The 14,725-nt window shown below is 39.1% G+C and overlaps 1 protein-coding gene across 1 annotated transcript in view; it reads left to right on the top strand.

Moving 5' to 3' along the window:
• CTNND2 (catenin delta 2) overlaps positions 1 to 14,725 on the top strand; it is a 672,616-nt gene that overhangs the window by 408,069 nt on the left and 249,822 nt on the right. Inside the window, exon 8 of the mRNA XM_014940766.1 lies at positions 9,613 to 9,867. Within this exon, the coding sequence (XP_014796252.1) occupies positions 9,613 to 9,867 (255 nt within the window). The remainder of the gene's footprint in view (positions 1 to 9,612; positions 9,868 to 14,725) is intronic.

Here is a 14,725-nt window from a genome sequence, read left to right as displayed (position 1 = left end):
TTTTTTTTTTTTTTTTTTTCCTTCTTCAGTAAGTTCCTGGAAAAAAAAAACATCTGTAGCCATCCATTTCCTTTTTTACTTGCTGCTTATTGTGAAAAGATTTAAGTAAGATATTTTTCTGAGGTTTTGGAAGCTGGTTACTAAATGCTTACTACTGTGCAATTGCTATATTAGTAAGCATAATGAATTAAAATAGAAAGCTTATTTTATGGGATATGATCTGTATGATGATTATTCCAGCATAAACTTTGCTTAAGTCCTTAAGCCTCTCATGATCTCAGTGTTAATAGTATTCCTTTTCTTTGTCTCTACACTCAGCATTTCATTTATTTAGAGCAAGCCTGTTAGAATTGCTTTAGATTATAATTGTTTTAATAATAGGAGATTATTTTAAGTGTTTTGGCAGAGGTCTCGATGTATACATAGTAGGAACAACCTAAAACCAGCCTGAATAATACTATGACAATCTATTGAACAAAAAGCCATAATTGTAAAAGTGGGTAATTGCTGGTCTAAACTTTTTTATAGGCATAACTAAATTCTTTAGTTAGATTGTATTCAAATCGCTAATGTATACATTTAATAAAAGCTCCGTGTTTTCACTCTGGGTTTTTAAATGCAATGAGTCTCCAATGGATAATGAAAACTTGATGAGCAATACAGTGTGTAACAGAATATCCAAAGTGATCTTCCCTGTCTTTAATGTGGTGTTGAAACAAAGGCAAAGATAATGAAGCCCGTTTTTACCCCTGGAATGTGAGAGTTACACCTTGGTGAATACCTGTGTCTTGGTGAATTCTAGAAACCCGGGCTTGCAAGCAAATGATTGCTGAGGAGGAGAAAGCTGCTGGGAGGAGCAAACATTTAATATTCTATCAAAGATGACTTTACATAAAAGAACAAATGCTATCTGATGCTTTTCTCTATTCTCTCAGTGAAATGCAAGCTTGAGTACAAAGTGTTACAGATAAAATCTCCAAAAGTTAATACTGTTCACACGTCCAATAATATGCGATCTCATTGTAAAAAGAATTACAAAAGATAAGTTGATAACGCTCTTCTGTGAGCAAACCCCAGATGAGAAGTCTTGAATTTCAACTGCATGTTTCAGAGACTGGAACGTAGGTTTGCAAAAGAAGTATGCACAATATTCACTATAAAGTAATACCTTATGAAAAGATGCACACATGGTCAGGATTCATTGGAACTATCTATTTGCATTTTCCCTGTCAGCCGGAAAACCACCTGTTGGAACTGTGAGCTCCCAGGAGTGACAGTGTGATTAGATCAGAAATTCAGGTTGCCCAGCAAAAGCCAGTTGAGCAATACTAGTTGGACAGACTTGACACTTCATTAGTCCAAGTGGGTTTTGTTTTCTGTTGTTACTATTACCACAACATTACACAGCAACTGCCCTTTGGGAACCACTGTTCTGTAAAACTGCATTCCTTAATCTACAGTTTTTCTGTGATAATCTTGAGACTTTCACTTCTAGTTGGACTTAAGCTCTAGATATTCTTTCTGTTCCATATGCAGGGAGGAGTTGATGCAGAAAGGCTTCCCCCTGCCCCAGAGCTGCTGTGAAAACTTGCTTCATTTAAGGTTGACTGAGCTGATGCTCCGTTTAGGGGGAAGGGTTGTGAGTTGCTGGGTTTTTTGAGATGCTGTGCTTTTCCGCGATGTTAAACATGATTAGAAAGTGAAGTTTTCGCTGGCAGGCATCAGTGGAATAGTGCCTGATTTGTTTTGCTGGAGGCAGCAATGCTTTTCAGCAAATCACTCATGCTACTGGAAGTGGTCTCTAGCCCTACGAAGATCTGTAGGGGATGTTTAGTCTGTGCTGCTGCTTGGCAGAAATTGGGTTCCTAAGTCTGCCTTGGTACAGCCTTTTGCCTTGGGGAGGAAGGAAGACCCAGCTTTGGGGAATTAAAGATGCACTTCTCCTCCTTTTGATTAGCAATCCTTGTCAGAGAAGTGGTAGCTGTAAGGTTTACAAAATATCCTGTAGAGTTTGTTGGTTTTTTTTCCTGGATATTTAGGTTTGGGCCATGTCTCAGCAAATATACTAGTGTTTCTGTTCCTTTACTTGCTGAGTTGAATGTGTTGCCACAGCACCTGCTTTAACATAGAGCCTACGGTGCAACACAAGCTCTTACGTTCCAAATTGGAAATAATAAACTTTTATCCTTTCTAAGATCAGGATGTTTAGCAAAACTTCAAATGAAATCTCTTCTGCTCAAAAGCGTGATCTTATTTTGAACTGTCGTGAAGCTGCGGTGAACTACCCAAACGGCGTATGTGCGGCTGCTTGGCACCGTTGCTTGGTAACAGCATCCAATTGCTGAGGCACTCAGCCTCAGTCACAGTGGTTAGTGAGCAGGACAGTTAGAAACAGGGATTTGTATCGCTGGGTAGCAGAGTCGTGCCTATTTGCGCGTAGGACTTCTTTCCCCTTTTTTGTAAAATTGACAGGATTGAGGGGAAGGGAAGAGGCAGAGCTTAAGAGAAGGGAAGAGGGGAAAAAACCTCCCAATGTGATAATTAGCTAATAGTTTAAAAACAAATAAATGAATTTTATCTATCGTTTCCTGCCTTGCTGAAGGCAAGTTGTTGCCGCTGTGTGGTAGCGGTCGGTTTGGGGGAGTTCTTGCGTGTTTTTTGTTCTTTCTTCAGTGACAGTTCCCTAGATCAGAAATGAAATGGGCATTATCTCCCTGAACTTGTCTGTCACATTTAATCTGCTGGTTCTTCCTGGCTATCTTTACCTCTTATCTCTTTGCTCCCAGTCACACTTCTCTTCTCCCACTAACAATTTATTTTTGATAAAATGTTTTGAGCAGTGGAACGCTTTTCAACAAAATCAGGACAGTAGCAGGAAAAAGAAAATGCTTGTGAGGAAACAAAAATTTATGGTGTGAGTTTTTTTCTGGGTTTTGTTTTTTTTTTTCTGTAGTTGTAGAATTAAAATAACCAATACAATACTTTGCAGTAAAGTCACTTTGCATGACTAAAATTTAAACATAGACAACTCAAGAAAATATTTTTAGCATTATTTCTCTTTTTAAATATACTTAGTGTAATTAATTTCAGTATTTGGTTAAAAAATAGTTTAAATGAGGTAAAAATAATCCAGATACATAGTAAGATTTATCAAATGATTTTAAAGCTTATTTTGGACCTGTTTATTACACTTTAAAGTGTAATCCATTTTTCTGTTTCCCCTACCTTTATTTTTAGCACTGATGTGAAAAGTGCTAACCCTAGGTCAGAGGCTGGTTTTGCAGTGTCCCTTAAGCAGCCAAAGCCAATCTGTTTTGAGGAGACTTTCCTAAGATAATTTGTCCATTAACCAGATTAAGTATGTCTGGGAAATTCCACGGTGTGAGCCATAGTGCTGAACGTGATAGTATCCTGACAGTGAAACTGCTAATAGGTGTGATGGTGCAATGAGAGTTTACAAGAAACTCTCCAGACCATGCCTCATATTACACTTTAATCTTTTAAGCAGAAAACCTGACAAAAAGCAGTTTTAAGATACTGAAATGAGGCAAGTATGTTCTTTCTGAGGGCTTCTTGGCTGTAACACATACTTTTTTTTTTCTTTTTTTTTTTTTTTTTTTTTTTGTTGTATTACTACCTATGAGTTTTATAGTTGACTCCTCTCTTAGTTCCTTCAGAGTTTTCTTCTGTAAGCCAGGCATTTTTCTCTTTTTAATTTGTATTTGATTCTCTAACTAAGCTCATTACAGGAAGTAAGTCTCAAATTTTTTTTTTTTTTTTTTTTTTTTTTTTTTTTGTGGTGAACTTCTATAGTGTGGGCTGGGGGTACCAAAGTAGCACATCCATGTTATTTCCAGACATCCAGAGTTTGGTGTAAGTTGGAAGGTATCATGTGTAATCAGTCAATTCAGTGATGGTATGATGTCCTTCTTTATTTGTACAAATAATCCTGGCTGTTGGGTCATTGTAGTGTACAACTACTTGTACCACAGAACAGTGTAGTGAGAATGCAAAAAGTATAAAGAAAAAATGACTTTAATTCTGAACTTCCAGTAGTTAATCTTTAATTTTAGTAATTGGGGAAAGAAAAGCTTCAGAACCAAATCAATATATTTAGAGTGTGTGTCGAAAATATAAACAGGTGAGAAACCTGTGTTTAGGAAAAAGTTAAACCCGATTAAAAGGAATTTAGTCCAGACTGTGTCTCGGTTCTGGTGAATGTAGATCATTGGTATGCTAAGGGCACAAGCTGCCCTACCCAAGGTGTGCATTAGCTGGTACTGCCATATGGCCTGTCGTGTCTTACTGGTTAATTTAACCATCTGTCATGTCTTGACAATTTGTATTCACTTTCAGTTCTTGGGTTAGATATGTTTTCTTCTCTTTGGTACCGTGCTTTTCATCACGCAGTGCTGGCATATTCCCATTACCTGAGTTTTATTAGTTTTATTTATAATAACATTTGTTGTAGATCATACTGTCAACTTCCAATGCTGTGAGGACAAAATGCATGTATTCAGACAAGCATTTTGGAGAGGTTTCTGCATACATTTCTGGCAAGAAAAAAAAAAAGGTCAATATCAAAACCCTAGCTATGAATGTATTACTTCTCCTCCTCTACCCTGTTCACTTCTGATTCTGCACTTAGGTTCACATCAGCTTCTTTGCTACATAAAGTAAACCAGGTTAATGCCTGTAAAATAGGTTTTATTACATACGAGTTCAGAGTAAAAATCCTACTGTTTATATCCTCTTTCTCTCATGTTGCTATTTCAGAATTACAGTGAAGCTATGACCTGATGTACTGTGTAATTTATTTTAATTTTTTTGTCATAAAACCAGTAGTATTTCAGGGCAAGCTAAGAGAAATTTGTGTCAAAAAGGGGTTTCAGCCCTGATGTGCCATTTAAATCGAAAAGTTCTTTCAGTCCTCTGAAAAGCATGCATCACACCAAAGCTACAAAATTGCTCTGATTCTCTTTTAGTTTCTGTGCCTGCCGTCTCTTATCTCGCTGACAGGGTTATTACAGTTCTGCCATCCTGTGGGGTCGGGTTTTGTTGGTTGGTTTGGGGTTTTTTTTCAGACTTGTAATTTAAGAAAAACTCAGTGCAAATTAGATAGGCAATGTTTTCATTATGTTTGAAATTTCAAGTCCAGCCAGTTGTGGATGGCCGATCCTCTTTGGTAGAAAATCGAATCTCCCGAGTACAGCATTATCATAGCGTGTTCAAAGTCAGTGTTTGATATTTGGAGCCGCAAGTAGCCAGAGATACACGGTGTATTGAAATGTGTGGGGTTGCAACCAAGTTAAGTTTAATATGGTGTAAACACATTACCGATAAGTGGTAATATAATGGTCATCGGGTGGTAATATAATGGTCATTGAGCTTCATCCTCAGATCATATCTCATTAATGATGCTCCTGTATCATAGACATAAGGAAACTGCTTAACAGGACTCTTGATGAATATATTTTGTGATGGGGGATTTCTAAATGAGGGCTGAATGGTTTATCTGGCCAAATCGGGATGGCTTTCTTCATGTTTAGATGATCACTTGCATATTTCATGGTTCGAATGAGCTCTTAAATCCTGGAGAGGAGGGCTGTATCGTATGCTCTTGCTATCAGAGATGTTTAGAGCATACAATGAATTTGCAGAGCTCCTTCCTAGGGCTGCAGAAAGGCAGGATGACTGGTTGTAAAGGCTTTCACAAGGGGCACAAATGAAAACTGTGCAGACTTTATTAAGGCATATGCAAATGTCTGTGTATCCATTCATTTGAGTAATCTTAATGTCTTTAGTTTCTTGAGATAAAAAATCCTGCCAAAGTAGCGGTTTACTTTATTGACCTAAACTGTCAGATTAGCAGTGTCATTCAAATGTGTCTGTTGTATTTATTTCTATGACAGCCCGCACTCTGAAGAGCAATTAGGGATTATTTTGTGTATTTCTCTGAGGTCACACTTGTCTGATTACAGTATTTCTCTTCCTGTGGAAAGTGAGAGCTTATTTAAAACCAGCCATTTCCCTGGGCTACTGAGGAACGTGTCTGAATAACTTGGAAAGCTTTAGCTGGTAGGGATTGGCTTTTTGAGCGTAAAGGGTGGAGATTGTCTTTTTGATCCAACAGGTAGGATTCCACTTCTCCTGGGTTCTTTTTATTTCCCATCTTGAATGTCAGAGGAGGGCAAAGGTGGTAGGAATGTGGTATCTTCATCTGGTAAAACTTCTGGCTGGTTCTAGGTTACTATCGTTGCCCTAATCTGATTAACCTGGCTGGGGACTCACAAGATAATCCTGGTGGAGCATGACCGCGATCTAGTTTTACAAGCTCCACAAAGATGCAGAGGAAGGGGCGTTCCACTTTCTATCAGGTATCAGCCTTAAATTGGAGAGGACAGAGAAGATTCTGTTTTCTATGTGCTTTGTTCTTGCAGATCACCAGTTTCTGGTGTTTATTAAAAAAAAAAAAAAGTGTGGTGTTATGGTTTGTTTGGATTTTTTTCTCCCCAGCTCGTCTGTTTCACTTCTGGTGCCTCTCACTGCTATTTCAAAGCCTTTTAGTTTTCTCCACATTTTCTGCTGTGATGCATCTCTGGCATTGCAATCAAATGATTTCTTAGTCTTCTGTCAAACTAAAGATTTGACTATTTAAGGAATTAATTGTAAAGTGGTTTCTTCAGCCCCAGAATAATCTTAGCTCTTCTCTGGTTTTTGTTTTTGTTTTTTGTTTGTTTGTTTGTTTGTTTTGTTTTTTGTTGTTGTTGTTTTGTTTTTTTTAAATCTAGAAGGAATAAAAAAACCCCACTCCTTCAGAACCGTGATCATAAAAGTTCTGTGTCTACTCTGATGTGACATACATCATTTGTTATTAATGGCATGTGTAACTGTAAATGTAATGATTTCTCTTCGAACTTGTGTGTAGACCTGTCTTTGAATGGGCTTGATGCCTTCTACTTCCCCAAGGGCAGAATGGCCTTGCTGTTAGGGATGGGTTGGCCGGGGAGGGGGGGTGAATGCGTTTTCAGAATGTGTCAGAGAGTTGCCTGTGGCCTTGATGCACATCACTGCTTTGGTTTCAAGCACCCCAGAGCGGTGCAGCGTTGTCGGTGGGGTGAAGGGGATGGTGGCTGGTTGAGGTTTGGACAAACGCAGTTTGAGGTGAGCCATGTGTTTATGATGCTGTTACGTTTAGGGAAGCCACTTCTGAGGGCAATGGACCTCCTTGAATGCGAGAATGCTAATGGGCCTGCGTAACCCCATGTTTTATTGCTTCCTGGTAGTATATTGATTGCTTCTGACCACTCTGACCTTGTTGCTTTTCCAACCTATGTGAGCTTTAGACTGCATTAATGTAAGGGTTTTTTTGAAGCAGATGACACAGCTGAGCTTGCAGCTTCAGGTAGTAAAGGATGTAGCTGTTTGCTGCTAGCCCAAGATGCAGGCACGAGGCTTGTTATACTTTTCATAATGGCATCAGTTCTTTGAGTTCCCTGTCTGCGTTTTGATCGATTACCCTAACTGTCTTTCCAGTGGCTTCCACAGCAACAGCAGAATATGGTGGAGGAGCTGAGTGTGTAGATGAGTTAGGATGCAGTTGGCTGAAACCCATCACACTTCCCCCTTGTTCTTGTTTTAATGGTAAAAATTATCAATGGTCTCTAAAGACTATTGTTAATTTGTAACTGGACAAAAGAAGTGTAGTACTTACAGAAGGGGCTGTAATTCTTTATTCTGGTTTGTTGATGCACTGTTGAACCTCTGAAATGCTGCCCTCAATTCTTCTGTATTTTTTTTTATCTGAATACAAATTGAACCAAGTAGAAGTGAAATTTGAACATAATCGTAACAGGCTGTATTTTAGGATCCACTCTGAAGGATACTAGAATTTGGAAGAGTTGTTCAGCTGCTCTGACGATCAGTCTCAAAGATGCAGGGTTAAAGAGCATTTTGAAAATGAGGACCATGAAGAATTTAATTCTATAATAGTGATATCAACTTCCTGGATAATTGCAGTAGTTATAGGTAAAATATGTCTTAGAAATTCTTGGCAGACTTTCTAGTAAGAGGAAAAGCAGAATTACTTTCAGTAGTGTGCTAATGGCAAGTCAGTCTGAAAAATGTTTGAAGGGAAAAATATGCAAATAGGGTATTCCACTGAAAACATGCACATACATTGAAAAATTCAGAAGAAAACACCTATATGGCACAAGCTGATTAGAAAGAAGGAAACGGAATAAATTATTCTTTTCCTTCAGACAATTTGTATTAAAGTTTAAGTAACTGTCTGTGTATCTTTCTTACTTCCATCCTGTGTTGCTGTCACACACAGCTTTATGTCTGTGCTTTGCATTTTGAAAATATTTAGTGTTTGTTTATGCAACAAAACTACTGTCAACACCATGAATGTGGTAGAGACATTTTTCGGCAGGCAGGGCTACACTGTCTGTCTGAGCAGCACAAGCTGAACTACTAGAACATTGCCCACATCCAGCACTTTAATTTCACGGGAGTGTCAGCAAGGGTGGGATACGTTGTATCTTTGATTGATTTTTCTAGATATTTAAATAGCATGTAATTACTTTGTGGTATAGACCTAACCTTTGTCAAGTGTTGCTTGCATGCTTGTGTGTAATATTTGTCTGGCTTCCCCATGAATCTCCTTTGGAATCTTGCTAACTGAAGTACCTCAATGGCAAGGTGATTCAAATGACAACGGTAGTCATGGTGGAAATATATACACCTCTTTCTTGAAATATCATGATAGAAAATAATGTTTTAATAGTAGGATAATAACAATGCAATTCCGGTTGATCTTATGTTTTAAAAGAGCTGTATCCTTAAAATAGTTTTTCCAGAAGGGATGTTTAATTTACTCATCCTGCAAGGATTTAAGATGGAGAAAGTCTTGTCGATATGTTTTTGGTTTTTTTAAACTCTAGAGGACAACATGTTGATAGGGCATGATGGTTCTGTTGTGCTTTAGTGCAGCAGCAAAAAGATCACCACACTGGAACAGGCTGCCCAGGGAAGTGGTTGAATCACCATCCCTGGTGGTATTTAGAAGACGTGTAGATGTGGTGCTTAAGGACATGGTTTCGTGGTGGTTTTGGCAGTGTTAGGTTAACATTGGACTCGATCTTAAAGGTCCCTTCCAACCTAGGCAATTCAATGATTCTGTGATTCATGTAACTACATCTGTTCATCAGCTTTACCTTATTTCATTTGTAGATCTAAAGATACGGGCATAAGATGTGAATTTAGTTCTGACTTTGCTTCTTCCTTCTTCGGCCCTGCTCATGATTCTTCTGTGGTCCCCTTTGGTCTAGGGCATTCCTGGATCTTGCAGCTTGACTTTTATTTTTTTTTAATTATTGCTTTTTTCTCTGTGTAAGAAGATGTATTTGTGTCTCCAAAATATATAGTTTCCTTGAAAGAAATGGGGTTTTGAAGTAGATATAGGCAGCTGGATGATGCAACTGAAGTGATTATCTGGAGCTGTTGCTGCCTTTGTATGCTGGTTTTATTTGCATGTTGAAAGCATTTATTGCTTTGGGGTTTTTTGTTTGAGTTGAAGTGCTGCTTTCAAGTAAATTTTTCATGAAGTAGATCCTGTATTTGTCACTTTTTTTCCTCTCTCTCAAATGTCTTTTCTAAATCTGTTTGCAGCTGGGTCTCGGGCATCTTACAGCAGCCAGCACAGCCACCTTGGCTCCGAGTTAAGGGCACTGCAGTCTCCAGAACACCATATAGATCCTATTTACGAAGACAGAGTTTATCAGAAGCCCCCTATGAGGAGTCTCAGCCAGAGTCAGGGGGACCCTCTGCAACCAGCACACACAGGCACATATCGCACTAGTACAGGTAGGTGGATGTGATTTGCATGATTGTCTTTTTATGAGATATACCTTATTCTTCAGTACTTATTATTCTTCTCTTTCTAATGGGCTTAACAAAATGTGTTATGTGCATGCCAGTCGAACAAAATACCTTGTGCAGATGGTAGCTCTATCAATAGAACCCCAAAGGCATGCATAAATAGGAGAAATACTTAAAGTTGTGCTATCTGTACAGTAGGTTAAGCTAATTTGGGGAGAGTGCTTACTCATGAGGAGACAGAGGATATTTTTATTAATCCTGTGTATTGTCTTTGAGGAAAATCTGTTTCTCTGAAGAAATTGCTAGGATTTCTTGCTTGCAAAGGTATTTTCTGTGTTGCGAAGGAACCGCAAAGTTCTTTCCACGTAAAGTGAAAGGATTGTTCACTTACTTTCAAAGTAGATCATACATAAATGTTCTTCCTCTCTCCTACAGAGGTACACTTAGGTACAGGTACACAGATGTATGCCTATTGAACTATGGCATAGAGAGAAGCTGTTAGCATCAGTGGTTTATCCATAAATAATAATGATTGTCCATGAAATGCACTGGTGTACAAGTCCTACTTGCAGAATGTCCTCTCAACCAAATGAAATACAGCTGTATGTTGGAACCCACAAATAGATCACAAATCAACAGGGATATTTATGGTATTTAATGCAGAAAATAATTAGAGTACATAAATGCTACAGCCAAAATAGCCTAAAGCAGATGTAGAAAGAACTTGCCTTAGGAATTGTGAGTATTTCTGTTTTTTTATGTTTGCTGTGTTGATCAAAGAGGCAAGATTATGTCCATTCTCAGATCACTCCCATTTTCATCAAGAAAAGGTTACATGTACTTTTTGGAGCAAGATACTCTGCTTTCTTCTAAAGCTTTATTATTTTTTTTATTTTTAAGAACCATTTATCCACGGACAAAGCTGGCAGTTTTTGCATGTCCAAAAATTTCTATTGCTTTATGCGAATTTTAGATGTTTGGAGTACAGCAGAAAATCCTTAAAAAGAAGTTTTTCCACAGAATTCTCTAGTTAAATGCCTGTCACAGCTTATATTTTTTGAAGAGTACTATCACACCACTTTCTTCCTGTGAAAAGAAAGGAATGTAGTATGTTTTGTTTAGAGTCATATGTGCATATAATAAAATATTTGTCCCCTTCATGCAAAGGAGAGTATACCTCTGCCTAAATCGCTGAGCAGAGGAGGCAAGGATGGTGAACAAAGTGGCTATTTCTGTTGAACTTTATGCCTCATGTTCCACATGTGGCCGGCTTGTATTTCCTATGTGATGTGCTCTTTCCCAGTCATGCCCTGAAGAGGGTTTCTTGTTTTACTTGCAAAATATCCTGTGCTTCCCTGCGCTGAAGTAGCAGGCTGGCTTGGAACTGCAATCTTCACAACACCTCCTTAAGGAAGGAAACCCTCTCAACATAGATCACAATTATAGTGAACAAAACAGGGAGGCAGGATGTTTGGGGGTAATACCTGGAGATGTGTTTTCAGAAGGGAAGAGGAAAAGCTAAAAAAAAAAATGTACTGGTTTGGATAGCAGAAGTGGGCCCTGTGAAGGTGAATTCTCTTTTGCTGTTTGGGGTATGGATTTGAACGTTGCTCCAGGCTCGTTCTGAAGAATGACCCCATCAGTCCAGGTTCACGTTGGGTTGATCCTCCCTTGCTTTCCCCCTCCACCCCTATCATCAGGGTCAGGGGAAATAAAAGCAGGTGGATGCGTGCCAGGCCAATTATTCTGTTGCTCTGTCGATAGCTGTTAGCTGCGGATGCTGTCAGCCTTGCACACAACCAGGCTGAAGAGCTGTCAGTGCTCAGAGGGAATTTTGAGCTGGATCAGATCAGCTCTCAGACTCCTCCTGCCTCTACCAAAAATGCCTGTAGGAACATATCCCTTCTGATGGAGACGATACATCTTGTTGAGTTTTATTTTTTCCTCAAAGTAGCAGAAAGGAGGGGAAGGAAATCAGCTGAAGTTTGTCACGCATAACTTTTTATTTCTTCTTTGGGTTGTATCAAGTGTTTATTTTGTAGGACTGAATAACTAGTTGTCTTGACTATTTGGTACAAGATATGAGGGACGTAGATTGCTGCATACTCCCAGAAGATAAGTGCCAAGGGTTTATGGCCCATATCTTCTGTGTGCATGAATTGCACCAGGGAGGGGGAAAGCTTTAAGACTTCAGTGTGCTCCTTTATAGCCCATAGTTCATATTCTTTTGTCTATTACAGCAGTACCTTTAATTGTGAAGATGGTGCATGCTTTTCCACATCTGATGGAATAAAAAAGGGAAGGCAAACTTAGTCTAAGGACTTTGTCCAAAGCCTTTATTTTTTTTCTCTGTAGCTAACATTGGCTATTAGAGACAAAAATTATGCTAGTTATACTTGCAAGCCATTTACTTCTGTATGGATTTTTTTAAAAAGAGAACATTCTTCCTGAATTTGAAAATTTCACTGAATTTGGAAGATAAGTGACTCACAGGATGGAAACTTTTTTTTTTTTTTTAAATATAGACATCACCACTTTCTCTTTTGTGAGCTCTTCAATACTTATTAAATTCAGGAATGTTTCTACAACTACGGATAATGTCCACTCAGAGGTTTTCATCCTCTATGTGAATAAGCATTCAATGAGCAGAATTCAATAAGCTAAAATTTCTCTATGTGGTAAACTAGATTAAATTTGTTCTATTTACTCACTGGTTTTCTAAGTGTTTGGTTTTTTGGGTTATTTTAACTTTCATATTTTCCTTGTATTTCACTTGTGAATGAAATGCATGACGATAGTTCTGCACTAAGGGCTGCAAATTACAGATGGTACAAAACAGTAGGAATTTACTGAACATCTCCCTTGCTAGCATAACTTTAGAAGGGGGCAGGATGAATTCTTCATTACTTTGTGGTTTAAATTATGACCAGGTATGTTACTATCATGCTGTCTAAACTGAAAATAATCTTTCAAACTTGACAGCAGTAGCTAACAATCCCTTTTCATCTTCCAAGGCAAATGTCTTCTCTCATATAAAAAGTACCAGCCCAAACTCTTGTGCTAAAAGTAGCAATGAACATGAAAGTCTACTTTTGCAATGGAAATCCTCAAAAGATGTACTTAGAGGGAGTACTCAGAATAAAAAAACCAAATTAATTTACTTACTGAATAGCAACTTAGAACTTGTATTTGTAACCCAAGTAAATAACAGTAATAATTTATGTTCAGGCAGGTGTGTTACTTATTTTCATTATGTCATTGTTTCAGCTGGGATAGAGTTGACTTTATTGCTGGCAGCTGGTTTTGGATTTGGGATGCAAGTGGTGTTGATAGCACAGTGGTGCTTTCAGTTGTTGCTGAGCTCTCAAGGCCTCTTTTGCTCCTCATATTGCCCTACCAGCAAGCAAGCTGGGGGTGCACAAGAAGTTTGGAGGACACACGGCCAGGACAGCTGACCCAAACTGACCAAAGGGATGTTCCATACCATACGGCATCATGCTCAGCATATAAAGCTGGGGGAAGAAGGAAGCGAGGGACATTCAGAGTTTCGGCACGACCCAAACTGACCAAAGGGATGTTCCATACCATACGGCATCATGCTCAGCATATAAAGCTGGGGGAAGAAGGAAGCGAGGGACATTCAGAGTTTCGGCACTTTGTCTTCCCAAGTAACCATTATGCGTGATGGAGCCCCGCTTTCCTGGAGATGGCTGAACACCTGCCTGCCGATGGGAAGCGGTGAATGAATTCCTTGCTTTGTTTTGCTTGCATGCATGGCTTTTGCTTTACTTATTAAACTGTCTTTATTTCAACCCGCAAATTTTCTCACTTTCACTCTTCTGATTCTCTTCCTTCATCCCACTGGAAAGAGGAGTGAGTGAGTGTCTGCATGGTGCTTAGTTGCTGACTGGTGTTAAAAAATGGGGTTAAACCACGACAGTCTTTTTTTGGTGCCCCACATTGGGCACCGAAAAGGACTGACGCGTTTTAATCTCAGCTGGCAACTAGCACTGCGCAGCTACTCACTGAGTCCTCACTTCCCCCAGAAGGGTAGGGAGAAAAGGAAGGCAAAGAAAAAAAACCTCACGAGTTGAAATGGAGACGGTTTATTAGAACAATAACAGCAATAATAATGGAAAAAAGAATATACATGATGAAGTAATACACCATAAATTGCTCTTACCACCCAGTGAATTGATTGCCCAGCCTGTTCTGAGCAGTGACAGCGGATTCCTAGCCCCTGCCCAACCTGATATAAAGCTGGGGGAAGAAGGAAGCGAGGGACATTCAGAGTTTCGGCACTTTGTCTTCCCAAGTAACCATTATGCGTGATGGAGCCCCGCTTTCCTGGAGATGGCTGAACACCTGCCTGCCGATGGGAAGCGGTGAATGAATTCCTTGCTTTGTTTTGCTTGCATGCATGGCTTTTGCTTTACTTATTAAACTGTCTTTATTTCAACCCGCAAATTTTCTCACTTTCACTCTTCTGATTCTCTTCCTTCATCCCACTGGAAAGAGGAGTGAGTGAGTGTCTGCATGGTGCTTAGTTGCTGACTGGTGTTAAAAAATGGGGTTAAACCACGACAGTTGAGCAGTGACAGCGGATTCCTAGCCCCTGCCCAACCTGTATTTATATACTGAGCATGATGTCTATGGTATGGAATATTCCATCAGCCAGCTTGTTCTGTCTGTGCTGCTTCTCAGCTTCTATGGGAAGCTGAAAAGAGCCCTTGACTAATATAAACATCACCTGGCACCAACTAAGACAATATGCAGTATCTACATTCCTTTCATACCAAATCTGAAAAACAGCAGCCACTAGAAAGAAAATTAACTCCATGTT

This window comes from Calidris pugnax, unplaced genomic scaffold (genome assembly GCF_001431845.1).
Source record: "Calidris pugnax isolate Ruff unplaced genomic scaffold, ASM143184v1 scaffold8, whole genome shotgun sequence".
NCBI lineage: Eukaryota > Metazoa > Chordata > Aves > Charadriiformes > Scolopacidae > Calidris > Calidris pugnax.
This window is presented reverse-complemented; position numbering and strand designations above follow the sequence as displayed.